We start from the raw sequence: 19197 nt of genomic DNA on the forward strand, positions 1-19197 counted from the left end.
TCCATCCAAACCTTAAAATCCATCCCATGTCTGAGCCGTGTTTACCGTGAGGTTTTGAATGATCTCTTGGAGCAGAGCGGCGTTGGCCAGCAGCTGGCTGTGGAGCGGCGCGTGCTGAAGCAGCATCGACAGGATCTGTCCGAGCTGGGGCAGCTCTTCCTCGTTCACATCTCCAACACGCATCAACTGCAGGACCATTCTCAGCAGGCGAGGAACGGTGCTCAGCGCTGACACACAAGCGCCCCATATTGCCTCCCTGAAAGTGTGAAACAAAGGTGATTTAAATCCAGCAAAGTTCAAGATTTGGTATCAACAGGAGATCATTTCCAAAGACAGATCAGAAAATGGTTGTGGTGATTCGACACACACCTTTTGTGATTGGTTTCAGCAGGTAACTCCTGTTGCAGAGTGATCAGTAGAGCCAACAGGCTGAGGCAGCACTGAGACAAGAAGCGCACCACGGGCTCTATCGGCAGGACGGATAGGTCCAGTAATCTGGATACAGCTCTGAGAAGCCCTGCCGCCATACTGTCCGGAACAACCCCCAACTTAGTCTGAAACATACACAGGTTGCTTCTTCAGTACCGTGGTTGTCCTCTTTTTATTTTATCCTGCATAAAGAAAAAAGTTTCTTACCAGGTATTGGCAGATGCCATTTTGCAGGATGTCAAAGCATTGAGACTTTGAACCGAGAGTTTCCAGACAGTGGCAAACTTCCTAAGAATGACACAGTTAAATTAACAAGATCAAACATATTTTCTCTTTCAATAGAACTCACTGATTTATGCTGACAAAAGAAGAGAGAGATTTAAAGAGTTCTGGGTGGGGGGAAGGCTACCATACAAAACAAAGGCAAGAAAATATGATGAGGCATATCCCGCCCTCAGCTTCACCAGTAAAATGATGGGTAATGAAGAGAAACCACAGTGTTTTCTGTGTCTCAAATTATTAGTTCTAAAACTGGCTTATTAGACAGTATTAAGCCGAAAAAGACACGTCATGGAGACTACACATCCAGAACCACAAAGGGAAGCCTGTGGATTTCTTTAGAAAAACAGCTACTCAACTGTGGTCAGCTGAGTAGTCAACTGAGTCACTTCACTAAACTGCTACACCGTAGACTCATGATGCAGTAAGTTGTTCCTTATTTAGTTTGTCCACTGAGATGTCACACTGAAGGTGCAGTTCTGTATTAATTACAGACAATGTTAAAAATACATTTTACAGGAGCTTGCAAGCAAAAGACGTATGTGTATGGGTGGGGTGGGTAGCTTAAAACTATTGTTGTCTATAAAAGGGAGGCCCCACAGAAAAAGATTGGGAACCACTGGGTTATAGGAAGCTGATACATCTAAAAATGTACCAATCATTTGCTCCTCCAATACTAGACCATTACTACACATACTGAAAATGCTAAGCTGAAGTGGGAACGCTGTTACCAAGAAACCATTTTTAAGCTCTCTGATGTGATCAGGTTCAATCATGCATGAAGACATTCACACATCAATCTAAATGCAAGCAGTATTAAATCTGTCAAACTACCTCTTGTGGATCACCTGTGAGTGTCTTTAATAATTGATTAGAGGTTTCAGGTGTTTGTTTGTATCCGCTAAGGACTAAAAAGGTAAAAACTAGGCCCTAATGGGATTTGAACCCATGACCCCTGGTTTACAAGACCAGTGCTCTAACCACTGAGCTATAGAGCCCATGTCTAGGCACACCTCAGCTTGCAAATTTAAAGACAACACCTTGGATTGTTATGTCTGTGGAAACAGACAAGATGAACTGGTTACAGGAGAGAGCTTTGTTATGCAGCAGCAGCTGGTTGAAACTGCTCAAAATCTGTATTGGGAAATCTACAGTGTTTTATGACATAAACAATGGCAGAATGTTGATTGAACTTTTACCTGCATTTATCAGATGAAATGCATTACTGCTGTAAATATACAGAGGATTAGAGCATAAGAAAGACAACGAGAGTGTCTCTACATTCCTGTCTGGATAGTGTGAGGCATTCACTTCATCGTGCTTTCACCGAACAAAAGAGTCACTGAAACAGCATCTAAATTTAATTCTCGCTGTGATGGAGATGAGATGGTTTTCAGGCCTAAGAAGCTGCCACAAACTTTTTAAAAGTGAAAAATAAGGCTCAGCTTTTCCTCATTAACTTCAAATCCAAATCAAATTTTTCATTAGCGTTTATCAAATTGAGGTCTGTGTGTGTGTGTCCTGAAGTGCAGGAGTGAGTCCGAGCCAGTGTGTGTCACAATGGTGCACCTGTTGGCATTCTCGCCGTCATTAAAAACAATCCCGTCTCATTAGTCGAACCAGAGTTGACACAGTCCGTCCCTTAATGCCCCCCCGCCCCACCCCACTCGCCACCATGTGTCCCCTCCCTCCTCCTTCCCTCCACTTGCCTGTGATTGACTCAGACAGGGAGATGAGAGAGGCAGGATCTGAGGGCTTAATTGAGGAGCTGAATTAGTGATTATAAGCCCCCCACTTGCTCACACACTCACACACACTTGCCCCAGGGCATAGTTACATTTAACTGTAATTTCTGCGCAGAAATGTCACACTCCCATCATGCCATGGGCTCTCATTAGCATTTGTGCATATCCGCTGTGCCCGATAACCACGCATCTCCAACCTGCGCAACGCGATAAAGGTTCCCCTCTCAGCCGGAGTGGCCACGATAAAGCTTCCACCCTCTGAGCTCTTTATGAGAGACATAGTGGGACCAGGGGGGACTGAAAGACCACAGCTGTGTCCAGAATATCAACACTTTTCAATTTTCAAAACAACGTCTTTTCTTCATCTCCTAGACTCCTAGTTTGTAAGAGTTGGAATGTATGTAACGTTTGTGGTAGGTGTAGGAAAAGACGATGTGCAGTGAACACACCTCAACAACATCCCAGTGGTGTGTGAACTGCTCCAGCGGGGTAGGGTAGAGGCTGAGGGGTGAGAGAGGGGAGGGAGGCAGGACGCTCTCGTCGTCAGCGTCCTGCAGGGTAGCGAGCTTGTCGGATGAGAAGCCCGTCAGGGTGGAGAACAGGAAGCTGATGTAGTCAATGTCCTGCAGAGCTGCTTCCTGGCTCCCGACTGACCAGTTACTCAGAGATGACCTAGAGAACATAAAAATGGAGAATCAAATGTTTCTACAGCTTGTGATTTAAGCCCATGTTCAGAATATTACACTTCATGGACTCAATGCTTACATCAAATTTGAAGTAACATTTTCATATTGCTCATGCAATCCTTATTGTAATCTCTTAGCATTACTCTGTTTTTGTGAATGCTTTGTAACAGCACATAGTTATGAAAAATCCATCCTTGTCTTGAGGGAAGGGATAAATCTGTAATGGTAGGAAATGCATGTGAACAACAAGTGTGTTTTGGGAAGCCCGGGAGGCACATGCAGAGAACTGTCTTCTCAATACTCCATGACGACTTTCTGCATTCCTGCCTCCCAAAGAGCTCTTTGTATTACACCCGTTATTCACATCCCGTATGAACTCAGCACTCCCTACGCTCAAACTTTGTATAACACTGCCCCACTGACACAAGCAAAAGGTCAGACACACAGATGCACGCACACCACTATGGGGTTAGGTAATCTGCGGGTGCGTAACAGAATAATAATAATAATTTATTGTCACCAGTAAGTTAAATATCAAATGTACAGGGCGCCAACATCAGCACCTGCCAACAGGCAGGTAAGAAACCAGATAAAATGTCAGGAAGTCATCTGTGAAAGTGTAATACTGCCATCTGATGGTGACAGGCTAGAGTGCTGGAAAAATCTCTCCTTACACACACACACACATACACACACAGGCCAGTAAGTTTAATGTGGCCTCCTGCAGGTGTATGGCGAGTTAAAGCTCACCTAAGGTGTACGATACGAATCAGAGAGGCAGCGAGGCCAGCTGAGATTCGTCCAGCTGTGCAGCAGGAGCTCAGATTGGCCAGAAGGGGCTGAGACATCTTGGGAAGGAAGTAGAGCAGCTGCACCATTCGTTGCTGGGACTCTGCGGGGAGCAGCACCACAACTCCTTCCTCCGGATCTTCACACACACACGCACACACAAACACAGACACACACACACCACATGTAATTACATAAAGACAGCAATGCACTGCGCCCTCTGGGGATATAACATAAAGCTTTATCAAGAAAATTAAACCGATACCAGGAAGACCAGGCTATGTTCTGACTAGTAAAAAAGAGACAGACAGGCAGGCAGAGCCACTACAGTGAGGGCTCAGATAATGTGTGTGTGTGTGTGTGCGCGGTGTTCTGTCTGTCTCTGACGCACATGCTGATGTCAGAAGCCCCCAGACAAAAGGAGTCTTGTGATGGTGAATTGCTGGCTCTGCGGCAGTTTCTATCCGATCGCTGCCCCCCCCCTCTCCTGGCCCCCTTCTGTAACACACCAGCCTAACTATCTGACCATCCTCAAAGCAGTGGGTTAGTCTCATTACAGCTGTCTGCCTCTGGTTGCACTTCAGTTTTACAAAGTTGTCTGGGTTTGGAAACATGGAGCTTCAGCGCCCCCTAGGGATTCTATGGTGGTCTCTTGGCTTAGTAACAGTTTTCTCTTCAGTAATCTGACCATTGTATGAATGTTTATGCATAAGAAAATAATTACATATTTTTCCACATAGTATAGATACATTTATTTTTCACTAATTCAGCGCTGGAAATAAGAAACATCTAAACTCAGGGCTTGCATTTACTGAATCTTGGAACAGCAGTTACTAATCCAGATAAAGAGCAAGACAAGTCCCTAGTCCTCAAGACTACTACAAATCTCTTTGGAATTAAAGTTTCAAACTTTCCACCTCTTACCACACCCTCATTAGAGCCTCCAGTCAATGGAAAACATCTGATCGGGCATTGCTGACTGGGGTGTGTCCAGAGGTGCCACAGGTTGGTGACAACTTGCTTTAAAAACCTGGTTGTGATATAATTGTCTTAATATAAATGATTATATGTGACATCCCAAAAACGTTTCTGTTACAAGTTGCCCCAAAATCTACCAACACTGTCTCTTCGTTTTTCTCTCTAATCGTGTGTGTGTACCGTAGAGCCTGCAGGCATGTGTCTGCAGACTGTTCAGCAGGTCTTTGTGTCCTCGAGAAGCGGCAGCCTGGATGGACAGGATGAGTTGTGCAGAGAGGGCAGGGTTACGGTGGCCCAGCTGGGACAACTGCAAAGGAAGAGCTGCCAACCAACGACACAGCACCTTACTCCTTCAGAGGGACAGACAGTGGGATAACATGCAGAGGTGCACGTGAATTAAATTGCAGCCACAGTTGCAGTAAATAAGAATGTATATGGATTTAAAGACATAATGGAAGGTTTTGGTCCTTCATAGAAGATTGTTGCATCTCACTGAATGTGTAAATCTGGATTTGTTACATCCTTATAGGCCTCAATCATAATTAGGAGGCTAAGAACACACTGATTCAAATTCTGTGCCATCCATTTTATTTACAAAAACTAGAATTATTGGGATGAATTGTTTCATGTAGACTGTACAACACATGAGCATAAAAAACCCTCCCTGCACTTGATTGGATGAGCAAACTACTCCCTCAGCAGTCACTGGTCTGTGCTTACAATTTTTTTTTTTTACAGGACAAAGCACGGTGGACATTCTGGAAATGTCAAATTTCTCGAAAACAACCCACCCAAAATAATTTCTTACCGATTTCTAGGTGATAAATAAGTAGTGTGGTTGCATAAACAAGCTTCATTTTATCTATGATGCATAGCTTTAATAACTGCTAACAAGGTTTGGTAGTTTCAAGTGGTAGTGAGTTTTGTTATCAACTAAATATTTAACATTCATCTGCTAAAAAATATTTCAAAAATGATTCCTCCCAACTCAAATCCTGTAGTGAAAGCTGAGTTTTTGATAATAAAAATCCGATTTCTTATTTAAAACAGGTGCCCTATAATATAGGGCTACTGCTGCCATTATTGTTACATCATTTAGCTGTATAAAAGTCCTGTTTGAAGATCTCACATGTCGCAGCAACAATTGCTGAATTTACCTTGCTATGTGTGTCTGTCCTTGCTCCTGCAGGTAGAGCTTGCTATAGAAAGACAGCAGCAGAGATCGTGTCTGTAATGTCAGGTGCATCTGTCTATAGTAGACGTGCACAGCTGCCAACAGGTCCTCTGTCACTGCTGCACAAATACAAACACACAAACAGATATTAAAGCTGCAGTAGGTGATAAATTATATTAAAATTAGTGTTAAATAGCTCTGTATTCCAACAGTAATCGATGTTAAAGAGTGTTTGGTCAGAAACCCAATATCTTCTAGTTTACAAACTACTATCCCGACACCAACCCATAATCTTGTTATAAAGCACCTTAATCCATTCAGTTTGCTTTTGTGTTTATTAAAATCAGATTCACTTACTCACTTCATACACAACAATTGCTTACTTTTGCTCCTCTGAGTGAACACCATCTTCCACACTGTACCAAGCAGCATGTGGAGCTGCCTGTAGCTCAGTTTCCCTCCACTGCCCAGAGTGTCTTGGACAAATGTCCTCAGAGGCGCCAGCCAGTCTCCATCTGTCTCTCTGCCGAGTCCTTGCCTCTGGCTGAGGGACACCATGACCTGACATAGTGTGATGTTCAGGGCCAGAGGCTCGACTGTCTGTCCTGGGACAGCTGCAGTCTGCTTACTCCTAAAGGACGGTTATACTAGTTACAGTTCATTTAGGTCTTCAAAACAGTAGGTGTGGTTACAGATCCTACGTAGTTTATACAGTGATGATCAAAACATGAAAATTTTAATTTGATCAAACACACCATGCCACAACTTGTAATTATTTTCTTCACCTCTCACATTATGTGCATAACAATGATTAACTGAACCCTCATGGCCCTTACCTTTTAAGATCAACCTTCTTTTTATGTTTCGGTGTGTCCCGAGTACCATAAGGAAAGTTTTTCATGAAGTGCTGCTTGAAATCTCCAAGGTATTCTTTATAGAACCATGCATCCTACACGAAGAAAACATTTAGTAAAATCTTTTCTTGTACAAAAAAAACAGTGCATGATATTAGTGTACTCCTTGTCTCACCAGTGCATCCCGGTGATCCTGCTGCGGTGCCAGTTTTCTCAGCAGCTGCAGAATAGACAACACCTGGAACATTACTGACATGGCGTCTGGGGTGAGCAGGTGAGAACCCTCGGTGCTGTTCCAGGAACAGTCGCTGGTGGTGGCTTCTACCCACACTTCGAGCAGAAGAGGCACCAGTGTGGCTGCAAAGCTCTTAACAGCCTCAGCTGAATCCAGACCCTCTCCCACTGCGGGTCCTGGGTCCACATCTGGTCTACACGATGACAGATTAAAATTAAGAATATGTTAAACATGAAATATAATTGTTTAGATTTAACTGAAACAAGGTTAGTTATTATTATGACACACGTTCACCTAAATTATACCTCCTATATCGTACTGTATCTATAATACCTGAGTCTAAAGGTGGACCGTGGAGTTGGTTTAGCCCCAGAATGCTCATACACCTTAACGCCGACCTTGCTGTAGGTGAGCTCTTCCCAAATGAGATGAAGAGGTGTAATCCTTCCCTCTCCAGTGGAGCCAAACACTCTTTCAGCTGGGTCAAATATGTCACCTTCCTCCACTGGTCTTTCCTCAACTACTGCCTGCAGAAAGCGTCCAAGCCTGAAGTCAAAATGACACAAAACAAGAGGTCAGCAGCTAGAATTATAATTTAACAAATCCCTCCTGAATCTGTGTGCACATGGCCTCCATACCTAAGGAGCACAGAGAGCCGCCACTGCTGGCTTGTCACAACCCTGCTAGGATTAACCGACAACGCCCACGTCCGTCCCTTAGCATCCTGGGCCTTTTTGGCTCCTCCGCTGTTTTGTCTGTGAGAAATCAACTCCAGGAAGTTGGTGAGAAGCACGGCAGGCCGCGCTGCTAGCAGAGAAGGGTAGTGCTCCAGCAACACATCGAGGACCTTCATAGCATCCTCTTGGATGCCTGTCTCAATGTGGGTCATGGCACAAGACAGATGGGCACTGAGGAGGGGGAAGAAGGGAGCCACTCGCTCTGCAGGCACAGACTGTGCAATGAACCTGGAAGGAGCAAGGCATTTCAGCACATGTTATTTGATAAAGAAACAAAAGGCAAGTGTTCTTTATACTGTATAGCTGTATTATATTTTTGCTTCACTGACTTGAGCACGCGTGTAGCAGCCACACGAACATTGCCATCCTTGTCTGTGAAAACAGCTGCCACTTCAGAAAGCAGACGAGAGAGATGCTGCTCTAACAGAGATGGATTAAGGGGCAGCAACTCTCTCAAACCCAACAAGGCACTATGCTTCACATTAGCGTTGTAATGGTGGAGCTGAGACAGGAGGTCCTGGTGAAGTAGGAGGAAAGGGGGATAAAGAGGACACATTTTAATATTCTATAAAAAGCTGGTGAGTTTGCTGACATGTGAAACACAGATGGAGAGCTTACATTGATACCGAGCTGTCTGTGGGTGGTGGGGCCACTTGTGTCTCTCTTCAGCTGTTCAGTTAGATGGATTCCCTTTGAGCGAAAGTTGGTGTTGGTGGCATTATCAGCTTTGGGCTTCTTCTTTCCCACCTTTAACTTGACCTTCTGGAAGTCATCCTGTCTCTTCTTCTTCTTGGCCTTCATCGTTGCTGTCTATTCTACTGCAGGTGCAGGTGAGAGGATGGGATTGAATTAGTGTATTGATTTTAACAACAATAGCCTTTATATTTGGACTGGGCGGCTGAAGCATTAAAACATACATCACAAAACATACAATCTATACAAAATGCACAATTTTTGCCCAGAATAATCATACCAAAGCATGTTATACCATAGGAAACACAACAGGGCAGCTGCACCAGTTAGCTTGTAGCTAGCTGTCTCGCACCCGGTTCAGTATCATGTATGACAGTTCTTTATTTTACTTACCACAGAAAAAAGTCTTGGCTGCTACCGTCAGAGGTTTACACGGCATCAAACACTCACTCGGTGACTAGAGCTAAAGCCTAGCCCCCCTGCTAACAATTATAAATGCATATAAAAAGAAAAATATTCTGTATTCAATCTCGTGCTGAAGCCTTGGGTCCTCTGGCCGTGTGTGTACATGTTTACTAACGGTTACATGCGCTAACGGCTGCGGGGCTTACAATATTACACCTCTATGACTGAATATACAGAGGTTTTTTCCAGATATTTTACGCACTCATTTATAAATGTTAAGAATGAAATACAAACGCTGCCCCTGAGTGTATTTGGAAATAGGAATGTTTTTAATACCTTGTTCGATATTGCTCCAGCAAGGTGTTACAGTAAACCCCGGTTTACAAAACGAACGCACCTCATAGTTGTCCGCACAAGTGCCTTAGAAATATTAAGTTATTCCCTCGAAATGTCTGTCAGTGCACCATTACATCTGACTAATTTTATTCAGTTTAGGTACGAGAGTCTATTCACTTCTGTCGTAAAGCGCAGAATTAAAATAACATTAAATTCGTCTTTTTAAACAGGCGAAGGCACTGCGGCCCATTCTCCCTGTAGCGGCTGTCGGCATTGTGTTTTTTCACATCCGAGCTAGTTCGTCCTCCTGAACTTGTGCTCGAAGAACTTGGAGTTTGCATTAAAATATCTAAGATCAGGTGAGGAACATTATCTTACCGTTTAACTAGTGGACATACATGATACTTGGCGCTTTCACAGCTACAGTAATTTTGTCAAAAACTGGCCTAGCGTAAGGCTCGTGTGGGCCTGAGGTGAAACGAAACTGCACAAGTAGCTAGCTAACAAATGTCTGTGAATCCAGATGAGATAATAAATCATCAACATTAAGCTAATGAAAGCGTGTCTCACTCTTTAATTATTTGGCATGTTAATGATTTTCCACAGTGGAAAAAACTGAGAAAATGGAGGCTCAGGCACCAGTCAACCAGACTCCACCAAAAAATGGGCCGCAGTCGAATCAAAAGAAAAATCTCAAGGTAAGTAACGCGATTACATTTAGGTTGTACCTGTCGTGGTTTCGACAAACTATACACTACTATAAACTTACAAATGAATACAGTTACACTCGTATTACCTCACGTGTTTGGTCCTGATCTTCCATGAAGGACACATGTGATTTCATTTATTTTCACACTAATGATATTGTACGCTGGCTGTTGTGATGCCTGTTGGCGAGCCAGGCGGCAGGAGTCCAGGTGGTCTTGGTGCCAGCCTTTGTGCTCTCGGGCATGGTTGTTTTTGAACCGGTTTATGAAGACCCTTACTGGTCTGGGTCTCACATATGTGGCCTGTTGTGGCCTACAGGAATTTCTTAGCACCAGTTTTGCAAAATCCAGTTTGTCGGCTTCACAATGCAAACATTTCTTCAGTGTTTCTGAAACTGCTTAAACTTCTTCGCAGGTTTGACAATGAGCTTTCAGTGTGACCTTGGTTCTTTGAACCAATATCCAATGACAGGCCACTCAGTTTTTACTTCTGAGTGCCGTAAGGCCAAAAAGGCCTAATGTTTAGCAAGGTACTTGGAGGGATTCTCCCAGAAATGTTTGTTTTTCACTGCAGTGATTCCTAAACACAAATGAGGTTCAGTGCAAGAAATTCCACTATTAAACTTTGTCTATTTGCCATACAAGTTAGTTCATAAAACACACAGGGTTTTGTAAATCTTTATTCAGATATCTTTATGAGCTACACGCAGTATTTTCCCTTGTGATTCGCTGCTTGTTTCTGTGTGTTTCCTTTGCCGATCATCTTCAGGCAAGAAGCATGGGTATGTTTGGGAGCATGTTTTCTTGTTTGACAGGTGCCCTCAGCCTAGGTAGTTGCCACTTTCAGGCTATAAAAAAATAATAGGAACTACATCCTTATTTGTATGAAGTATCACTCTCCTCCTTTCTCTTCCTCAGAGGAAGGTGAATTTTTAGTCATCACATATCTTGTTCATTGATTTCATCTGTCAAACTTGGATTCAGGGCTCCAAAACACACCGACACTGGGTTTGAAGGCAAAATACCTACAGACTTTGTGCAACATCTCAGTTTCATTCTCCTGGGGAAATACTGAGGTCTTGACCTCAATGTTCTGTAATGTGGCCACATATTTACATATTGCACTTTTGTGTCCTAGCATGTATCAACTTTTTCTGTTCTTTTTTCTCTTTCTTGCTGTTGTACATTCTCATTTAATGAGAATTTTGACTACTGTGTCCAGACTTCATTTATAATCTTGTCTCTGTGACTGTCGCTGCTTGATGCAGGGGTCAGGGAGAAGGAGGAAATGCTCTATGGCATATATCGTGTGGCGGACATGGACGAGGAGTTCAGTCCTCTGCTTAGTGTCATCCTGTCACTAATGCCTGTATGTGTCTCTCTCCTTCATGTGGGTTTATTCCCTCCATTGACAGAGAAAGCAGCAGCGACAGCATTCTGCTGATATAGGTAAGTCCTTTACACACAGCTTCTGCCAGTGCTGAGAGTTGAAGCTTGAGAACTTGATTTCCCTGCTTCATGTCATGGGTGGTGGCGTGTTCACCACTCTGAGTTGAGACTCACACTCTCAGAGATGGAGGCTGTTGTGGTGCCATCTATGGTTTCGGTCTTTTGAGATCAGTGTTTGTCACTGCAGAAATTATCTTACAAAACCATTTGAGAATCTTGCCACACGTTTCTTATTTAGAAAATCAAATTTTCCACCTTAAGATGGTTTTAAATAAATATAGAAATAGAGGTCAATCCATTCTCCTAAGATGTTGCTACATTGAAGGCCAGCACCCGGTGCTCCATTAGTCCATTAGCAGCGGCTACACATGGTCTCTAAACAGCGAGATATACAGTGATACAACCATGTGTCTGCGATGGCTGCTGATGAGATTTAATGCACTTTTTGTGCTATGATGGTTGTAAAAACACTTTTTTTTCTCCCAAGAAATGTTTTGAAACTCCTGGAAGCAGTATTTTTTTCTGTTGCCTGTGCTACACTGGCTTGAGTGATAATGTGTCCATTGCATTATTCCTTAATCCGAGTAAACGTCACCTGCTTTCCAGAGTATTTTAAATTATACAGGGGTTTTTATCGCACGTTCGCAGTTGGACTGCTTCATTAGTGCGAGATAGAACTGTGATACTTCTGATGTTTGGCACAGTGAGAGGCAATGGAGGAGCTGGTGCCTTGCAGCCCAGTTCGGGCCTTATTTGGGGGTTATCTGAGAACTTGTGTTCCTGTTCTTCCCCCAGGCTTCAAAAGCAAACAAGGAGTTTGGGTTTGTTATGGTTGTTGAATTCATACAGGCAGATTAAAATTAATTGGACACTGCAAATAGTGTAAAAAACAACACACACTATTGACCTCAGTGTCCTCTTTACTATGATTACAATACCGGTTTCTCCCCAGAAATGTAATGCAAAGTGGCTCGCTGAGTTTGTGGGACATGAACCTTGTTATCTCACTTGTATTTCACTTGTGGACCATTATAAAAGCTTTTGCTCTGTGCTCATCACTGTTGTGTTTTCCCAGTGTTCAGCAAAGGGGCATCTATCCAGACCATGCCCTGTCTTAGTAAACTGTTGAAGGAGGTCACAGAGTGTATCATTGGTAAGCAGAAGGGCTATTTTCCCCACATAAATCTATTTGACCTCCTTCTCTTCCTATATTGAAATGGATAACCAATGATCATCACGTGTCTACAGGTCTTCAGTATGTGTGGGAGTACCGCAGCCCCAGTAAATCTGTCCCCCCACACTACCAGTGCAAACTCTGTGCCGTGTCCCGCTTGCAGCATGATATGCTTGCCCACGTGAAAGGCTGGAAACACTGCTTCAGATACTTGGTGAGTATTGTAGTTTTCTTAGTTTGCCTCAAAGGTGTGTTGTTGCAGTTACTTTCTATATTCGTATATTTCTCTGCCTTGTGCACAGAAAAAGGTCCACCCTGACAAGGTCGGCTATGAAGAGGAAGCGGCCGTCAAAGACCCTGCTGTAAGGAAGGCTATTAAAGAAGTTGCAGCTGAGGTGGAGAAGACAGAGGGCAGGGGACAGCTCAAGGTGAGCGTCAGGCACACATCACTTAGCAGTGGCACAGAAGTCTTGTGTTTAACCTCCTTAGTCAAAAAGATGGTGATATTGGCAAGATTTTCTTCCATATAATGATCATTGGAAATGAATTTCTGTTAAGAAGATGTTTGCTGGAGAATGTTGCTACACTTACTCACAAGACAATTAAGCATGCTCTTGGAGGTCCACTTTAAGTGCTATATCCTATAACCTGAAGGCTTATTACTGATTCTGCCATTTAAGTTATAATGTTGCCTATGAGGAATTGTAGGTATTTGTAAGTTTGCCTTGTATTGCTGCAAACATTAGGAACAGATTACTTATTACTTTGCTGGACAAGCCTGCATTTTTTTTTTTTTGACTGAACCCTCACTGTGTCATTGAAATGATTGAGGAGGCAGTGGTTTCTTCAAAGCAATGCTATTATACATTTTCTAAGAATTCTGAATTAAAGAAATTTATATTATGCCTGAAAATTTTATATCTGAACTGGCTTTACATAATGATTGAGGATTTGACATCTTTCTGTTCTTGTGGTTTTTAGGTGATTCTGAAGGAGCCCTATGATGTACCTGCTTTCAAAGGACTCCGTGAGTTACTCTGTTATGAATAAGTTCCGTAAAAGAAGATTTCCTGTTGGCTGGTTGTGTGAAGTGTGAAAGTCTTGCATGTCTTCTCCTCTTGCACAGGTTCTGCTGCTCCTAAAATCAAACCTCCACCACCACCAGGGATGGGACTAAAGGGACCACCACCCTTTGGTAAGTCATTTTTATTATTGATGCATGTATGTCCGTTTTCTATTGAATTACCGTATGTCTATTTAAATTTAATGACCATGTATCTCACAGGTCCCAGGTTCTCTGACCCGAGGTTTCCAGGAGAGTATCCTCCTCAGGGTGGTCCTCTCTCTGACTATCCAGTTGGAGATTTCCGGGACCCCGGCTTTGGAGGCTACCCGGGCAGGCAAGATTTCCATGACTCTGGTATGGATCGAAGACCTTTCCCAGATGGTATGGGTCATCGCCCAGCTGGAGATGGTTTTGGACCAGGTGGTGGAAGAGATGGCTTCGGACGGAGTGGATTACTGGATGAGAGCCCCAGTAGAATGTATCCTGATAAGTACCGACCCAACCCAATGGGGAGTGGCTTGATGAACAGACCAATGGACAAGCCTCTGGAGAGGCCAGGCTTGATGGGAGCAGCTCCAGAAAGTGGCAGTCTTCCTAATACACTCCTCACTTACCTGGTACATGTCTCATTTCAAACAAAAGGTTCCTCCTCAAGTAAGGTGTCAGTGTTGTTTTGTTCATTCCATAACTTCTTAAAATGTGTTTTTAGGATACTTTCCGGATAGAGAATGAGAGTGACGCACAGCTGGTGCTGAAGGTGACACAGAAACTAACAGATGTGCTGATGGAGTACAGACTGAGGAGCGTATCAACGGTATGGAGAAGAAAATAAAAACAATCCTGTTGTCATATCTTGAATTTAAAACCAAATGTTGAAGATATAAAATTAAATCTGATCTTGCCCACTTATTTAAATGTAATTATTATAAATAGTATCAGTCACTCTGACTGACTTTTACAAGTGTGTTTGGCACAATTTGCATCGTCTCTTCCTAAACTGTGTCTTCTGTTTCCTCCTCAGGGTTCTAGTCTGAGTAGTCTGTCAATGAGCTCCACAAGCTTCTCCTCTACACCCTCCAGATTGCCAAGCAGTAACGATCGATTCTCCAGTGGTCTCTCAGGTATGTAGGCCCCAAGTCTCCTCTCAAGTCGTCCCATTTGATGCATTTGCCACTCAAATGTAGAAAGGCATGTAACTGTAATTGTTGACTGGAGGAAACCAAAGAAAATTCCTGTTAAACATTAACAGGAACATTGAACTCAAAATGGGAGTTGCAGTTGTGCTGCCCTTTGGTTTATTGTGCATGTTGTCTCTCTGCAGGTCCATCCAGGTTCTCTTCTGGTCCGCCAAGATATTACAAATGACCATCAGGAGATGTGACACCCCCATCTTCTCATCTCTCCGTCTTATGTGCACATCAGTCATGACTGTCCAGGAGTTAAAAAACTTTATTTTTGTGTACATTTTTTTAGGTATAGTTTTTTCTGTTGCTACCTAGTAGTCTAAATTTTTTAACATTTGACTTATTCAGAAGATTGAAGACTTTACAGAAGATGTGCATGTTTTCTGCAGCTGTGTATGACCACTTTTAATTTCCCATCGTGGTCCAGTTCTATTAAAAGTAATCAGGAAAATCATGTTTGTGTGCGTTTTAATTCCAAATGTGACAGCAGTTAAACTAGTCCCTTAATAACACGTTCTTCAGTTCCCATGCCGCTTAGACAATGATGGGAGATGCTCCAGGGGGTTCGGAATTCAGCCCCAGAAGTGGTCTTGAAAGCAAAATTTCAGTGGGCGCATCAAATAACTTCCATCCCAAGATGACACTATAAAATGTATCTGGGTTTCCTCCTGGCTGTGTGGTTGAGATCGATTCCATCCCGTCGGATCAGATTTGTAGTTTTAAAGAGGATCCCGTTCGACATTGCAGAGATGCAGCTGTTTACAGTCATTGGGATTTTTCACTGCAAAGTTGGGTTAATAAAAAAGGCCAATAAAACAGTGTCAAAACATTTATTTTAAAATGTACAGAGCATTCACAGAGGGATTGTGTAGAAATACTTGAAAGTAACTGAGCATGATGAAAACATGTAACCAATCGAGAACACTTGCTAATTGAACAGAATTAAGGTTGAGAGAAATTAGTTGGGAAAATTAAGATTTCTGAATCAGTCTTTAGCCATGGTGTCTGCATTCCACTTATTCAAACATTTCTTGTCAAGATGTCCTCCATCTGCTTCACATTTATGTGGGTAAGAAGCACTTTTGTTCCCAGGAACTCCCGACCATGGAGCCTTTGAGCCAGTGCAGCGAGCTTTTGTGATTTAAACTTAACCACGGCCTCACCAATACCCTTGCCATCACTGTCGAGCAGTAAGACGACACTACCCTTTTTGACTCCAAAGTTGCGGAAAAGGGTTGATATTTGACTTTTCTGTACATCTGCGGGCATGTTTCTGACAAACAGGCAGGTCTGAGCTGCTGGGTCTGTGTCCGTTATTTGTGCTTCCTCTGGTGTCTCAACTGGATGAAATTTCGTCTTCTGATTTGGTCTCTTCTTTGTGTCTGGCTCCAGACTCCTGGGCTTGGTCCTGGCCATGATGTCCCTCATCATTGTCTTAGTCACTGAAGAGACCTCAATGGCATCAGAGCCCACATGGCAGCCAGTTAGATTCAGTGCATATTCATAATCCTCAGTGCGGTTAAGAATAACAAAAGCGGTGTCCGTTCTGTTGCCTTCCTTGTCAAGCAGATGTATCACTTTTTTGTGTGCAATGTCTGGACATCCAAGTAATTCTTTTATGTCAGTCTTCGTCAACGTTTTGGGGAGATTACTGACCTTAACAGTGTACTCCATTGTTGTTGATAGAGCAGTTGCTGAGGCAACGTCAGGTCTTTTTGGTGGTTTAGGTAGCAACCGGTTCACATTTCGCCTCGTAACCTGCTGTGCAGCAAGGTTTTGTTTGTGGTTTGCAGTTTCCCTCAGAGGGCTTTGCTTGGGTTTGACTCGCTCCCCATCATCAAAAGCATTTTCACATTCTTGCAGCGCACTGGTCCACATCTTCTCAGTTGCTCCGCGTACTTCCACACAGATCTGGTCCAGCGACCGTTGGTTGAAGAGGAGAGCTTCACATGCTTCCTGCTCGCTCGCAAACATCACAAGGCAGCCGTGGGAGATTCCCAACTTTACATTCACTATGGCTTCTTGCACTGTCAACCCTTTGAAAAAATGGCAGATTACCTCTTTTGTAGCTGAGGCTGGAAGACCGAAGAGCCTGACGTAGCCTGGCTTTGAGTTCAGAGTTTCCTCTGGTGTCCTCACCTCGTTGGACACAACTGTGCTGTGAGTCTTTGGGAAAGTAACCCTTGGCACTGGCTCATTGTTTTCTCCTTGATGGGACGACTGGAGGCCTTGAAGGACAGTACATATCCCAAGAAGAAAGGCAGTGCTGGAATCGATGGCATTTGAAGATTGTAGATTTGAAATATCCGGTTGAAGAGGCTGTGGAAGATTTGCAGTTCTGGGATCAAGTTTTGATGCAGTAGTAGGTGGTGGTCTTGCAGCATTGGGGGTACGAGGCTTTGCATTCAAAGGTTCCACATTTACATCAGGGTGCAGCCGAGGTCTCTTCACAGGGAGCTGGGAGGGGGAGGGCTTCCTTCTCTTTAACAATGCCTCCAATTTGTGCTCCAGCTCTTCCATGCTGCTTATGTGTAGAGTCACCTTAGACCCCTTGAGGGACTGGCCCGTTTGCCGCATGGCAAGCTGGCCATCTCTCTCAGATGTGAATGCAATAAAAGCCTCTCTGAGACTCCCTCCAACAATGTACACTCCACCATCAGGTATGTGAAAGCACTTAAAAAACGAGCGTATATCTCCAGTACTTGCTTTCACATCAAGGCCTTGCAATCGCAGGATTACGGCCATTTTTCACACCACGGTCAGGCAGTGTCTGTAAATAAGACAAAAATGGTGAGACACACACAAATTAACAACAGCTGTGTGCTGAAGGCATCACGGCAAGCTATTCGGACATGAAACACGTGAGTCTCACAGCAGCACAACGAGAGAGAGAGAGAGAGACAAGTTTCTTTTTTCTGTCACTATGAAACGAGTACAAATACTTACAGCCACAGCTTGGTACAACAGATAATCAATAGCGGGTGTTTTTTAACGAGTGTTGTCTCTGCTGTCGTCCTGTCTCAAGTTAGCCGTGAGTCCCTTCTTCCACAGCTCCCCTCTCACTCCCTGCCTCGCCCCCAACGAGCTCCACAATGCGCTTTTTTCCCTCCCTCTAAGTTCATTGGCTCTGAAATGTGTTTTAGGTGGATTACCGCCACCTGCTGGGCTGGAGTGAGGGCTACAGTCAGGACATGACAATACTGAGATTCTGGTTGACATAGAAGTTACACAGCACAATTAATGTCGACCCCTTTATGATAAGCACAGCTCTAAAAGCTTACACACACACTGTAGCCTACTGTGTCCTGTTTGTGGCAGCAATTATATTTTTATATCTTATGTCTTGTAACTACTGTGCTATTTGAGTTAAAAACTTTTCCAGTTCCAGAAAAAGACTACAGTAAAATAATCTGAAATATTTAAGCAGTCAACAGTGATCCTATTTTAAGCAAAGCCAAATTAAGCCCCTGATGTTTATTTTTTCTTCACAGCTCCTTTCTTCCCCGCCTCCAGTACCCATCAATGATCCACACACATGAATAGAAAAACTCAAACAGGCTTTATAGGGTTTCTAAGACACACCGTCCAATCAACTCTGGTCGATCAAAACATTGTTACTTAAATTCATTCCTTTAACAATTTCTCTCAGGATAAATAATGTTCTGTCTTATATTGAAATGTTAATATTTCAAAAATCTTACTTACTCAACGTTATTACTTGTGTGGTTTCCTCTCCCTTGAAGACTAGGCAAACACTTGCAACAGGAAGTGAAAGATACCTCTGCAAGGCTGATGCTTACGTTTCCTGCTCAGTGTCCCTTATGACTCATGCACTCTGTGGAAATGTACTAAAGAGATAAGAAAAAAGATAAGCTGTCAGACCAGTTACCAAATCAGATCTGTCCAACACCTCCTAGTCAAGCTCTCAAACGTTTTGCTTGTATTCCACAGAACTGCCAATTAGGCTATTTACTCATGTTCCCTTAGCTTAAATAAATCCTTAGTGAAATCTGAGACCTCAGTTTATCTTAAGTCACAGCCATAGAAGTCATCTTTGGCAAATAATTCCATGCTCATTTATGATATTATGCATCTTCTTTGTCTTGACAGCATGAGTATAACTGTGTACAAATGGGATCCGTGGTAAATTGGGAGCCCATAACAAAGGATGAGGTGTGCTCTAATTGGATTGGTGATGCTTTAAGTGGAAGGGAACTAATGATGTTGTTAGGATGCTGCCTTTCGACGTGAATGAGTTCCTGGTTAGTCACAATTAA

At 43.3% G+C, this 19197-nt stretch overlaps 3 protein-coding genes and 1 non-coding gene across 7 annotated transcripts in view; 1 reads left to right on the forward strand and 3 right to left on the reverse strand.

Moving 5' to 3' along the window:
* The window catches only part of tex10 (testis expressed 10), a 10759-nt gene extending 543 nt beyond the window's left edge, over positions 1-10216 (reverse strand). The window contains exons 1-15 of one of the 2 annotated variants that reach the window (XM_073486132.1): positions 10137-10216; positions 8525-8724; positions 8236-8423; positions 7808-8134; positions 7503-7715; positions 7110-7362; positions 6917-7029; positions 6464-6711; positions 6064-6199; positions 5087-5256; positions 3890-4067; positions 2903-3125; positions 637-717; positions 370-554; positions 46-256 (exon numbers count right to left, since the gene is read on the reverse strand). In XM_073486132.1, the coding sequence (XP_073342233.1) occupies positions 46-256; positions 370-554; positions 637-717; positions 2903-3125; positions 3890-4067; positions 5087-5256; positions 6064-6199; positions 6464-6711; positions 6917-7029; positions 7110-7362; positions 7503-7715; positions 7808-8134; positions 8236-8423; positions 8525-8707 (2709 nt within the window). In that variant the 5' untranslated portion in view covers positions 8708-8724; positions 10137-10216. Of the gene's footprint in view, positions 1-45; positions 257-369; positions 555-636; positions 718-2902; positions 3126-3889; positions 4068-5086; positions 5257-6063; positions 6200-6463; positions 6712-6916; positions 7030-7109; positions 7363-7502; positions 7716-7807; positions 8135-8235; positions 8424-8524; positions 8725-8992; positions 9385-10136 lie in introns of those variants that run through there. The other variant, XM_073486131.1, reaches the window with a different exon arrangement.
* On the reverse strand, positions 1634-1706 carry trnat-ugu (transfer RNA threonine (anticodon UGU)). Its single transcript has one exon. It is a non-coding gene; the product is annotated as a tRNA-Thr (tRNA).
* Positions 9588-15374, forward strand: LOC141012613 (uncharacterized). 3 transcript variants are annotated; one of them, XM_073486134.1, is made up of 12 exons: positions 9616-9699; positions 9947-10038; positions 11463-11496; positions 12572-12649; positions 12745-12884; positions 12973-13098; positions 13652-13697; positions 13797-13865; positions 13956-14353; positions 14446-14550; positions 14758-14857; positions 15058-15374. In XM_073486134.1, the coding sequence occupies exons 2-12, from the start codon at positions 9964-9966 to the stop codon at positions 15099-15101; spliced, it is 1215 nt and encodes a 404-aa protein (XP_073342235.1). In that variant the 5' UTR covers positions 9616-9699; positions 9947-9963; the 3' UTR covers positions 15102-15374. The 3 variants fall into 3 exon arrangements, with proteins under 3 accessions (XP_073342237.1, XP_073342235.1, XP_073342236.1); XM_073486135.1 differs by lacking the exon at positions 9616-9699 and adding an exon at positions 9793-9849; XM_073486136.1 differs by lacking the exon at positions 11463-11496 and having other exon boundaries at positions 9588-9699.
* Positions 15375-15736: 362 nt separating this feature from the next.
* Positions 15737-17956, reverse strand: rbm12ba (RNA binding motif protein 12Ba). The gene is made up of 2 exons (XM_073486133.1): positions 17867-17956; positions 15737-17690 (listed from the first exon to the last, which is right to left on the reverse strand). Exon 2 carries the CDS (start codon positions 17663-17665, stop codon positions 15941-15943), a length of 1725 nt encoding a protein of 574 aa, XP_073342234.1. The 5' UTR covers positions 17666-17690; positions 17867-17956; the 3' UTR covers positions 15737-15940.
* Positions 17957-19197: the final 1241 nt, after the last annotated feature.

This window comes from Pagrus major, chromosome 17, assembly GCF_040436345.1.
Source record: "Pagrus major chromosome 17, Pma_NU_1.0".
Lineage (NCBI taxonomy): Eukaryota > Metazoa > Chordata > Actinopteri > Spariformes > Sparidae > Pagrus > Pagrus major.

Excerpts from the sequence above, each read along its gene's own strand:
- LOC141012613 (XM_073486134.1), top strand. The coding sequence starts at position 9,964 with ATGGAGGCTCAGGCACCAGTCAACCAGACTCCACCAAAAAATGGGCCG. Across the intron at positions 13,698-13,796 it reads ACCTGCTTTCAAAGGACTCC|GTTCTGCTGCTCCTAAAATC; the intron begins GTGAGTTACTCT and ends CCTCTTGCACAG. Across the intron at positions 13,866-13,955 it reads AAAGGGACCACCACCCTTTG|GTCCCAGGTTCTCTGACCCG; the intron begins GTAAGTCATTTT and ends TGTATCTCACAG.
- rbm12ba (XM_073486133.1), bottom strand. The coding sequence starts at position 17,665 with ATGGCCGTAATCCTGCGATTGCAAGGCCTTGATGTGAAAGCAAGTACT.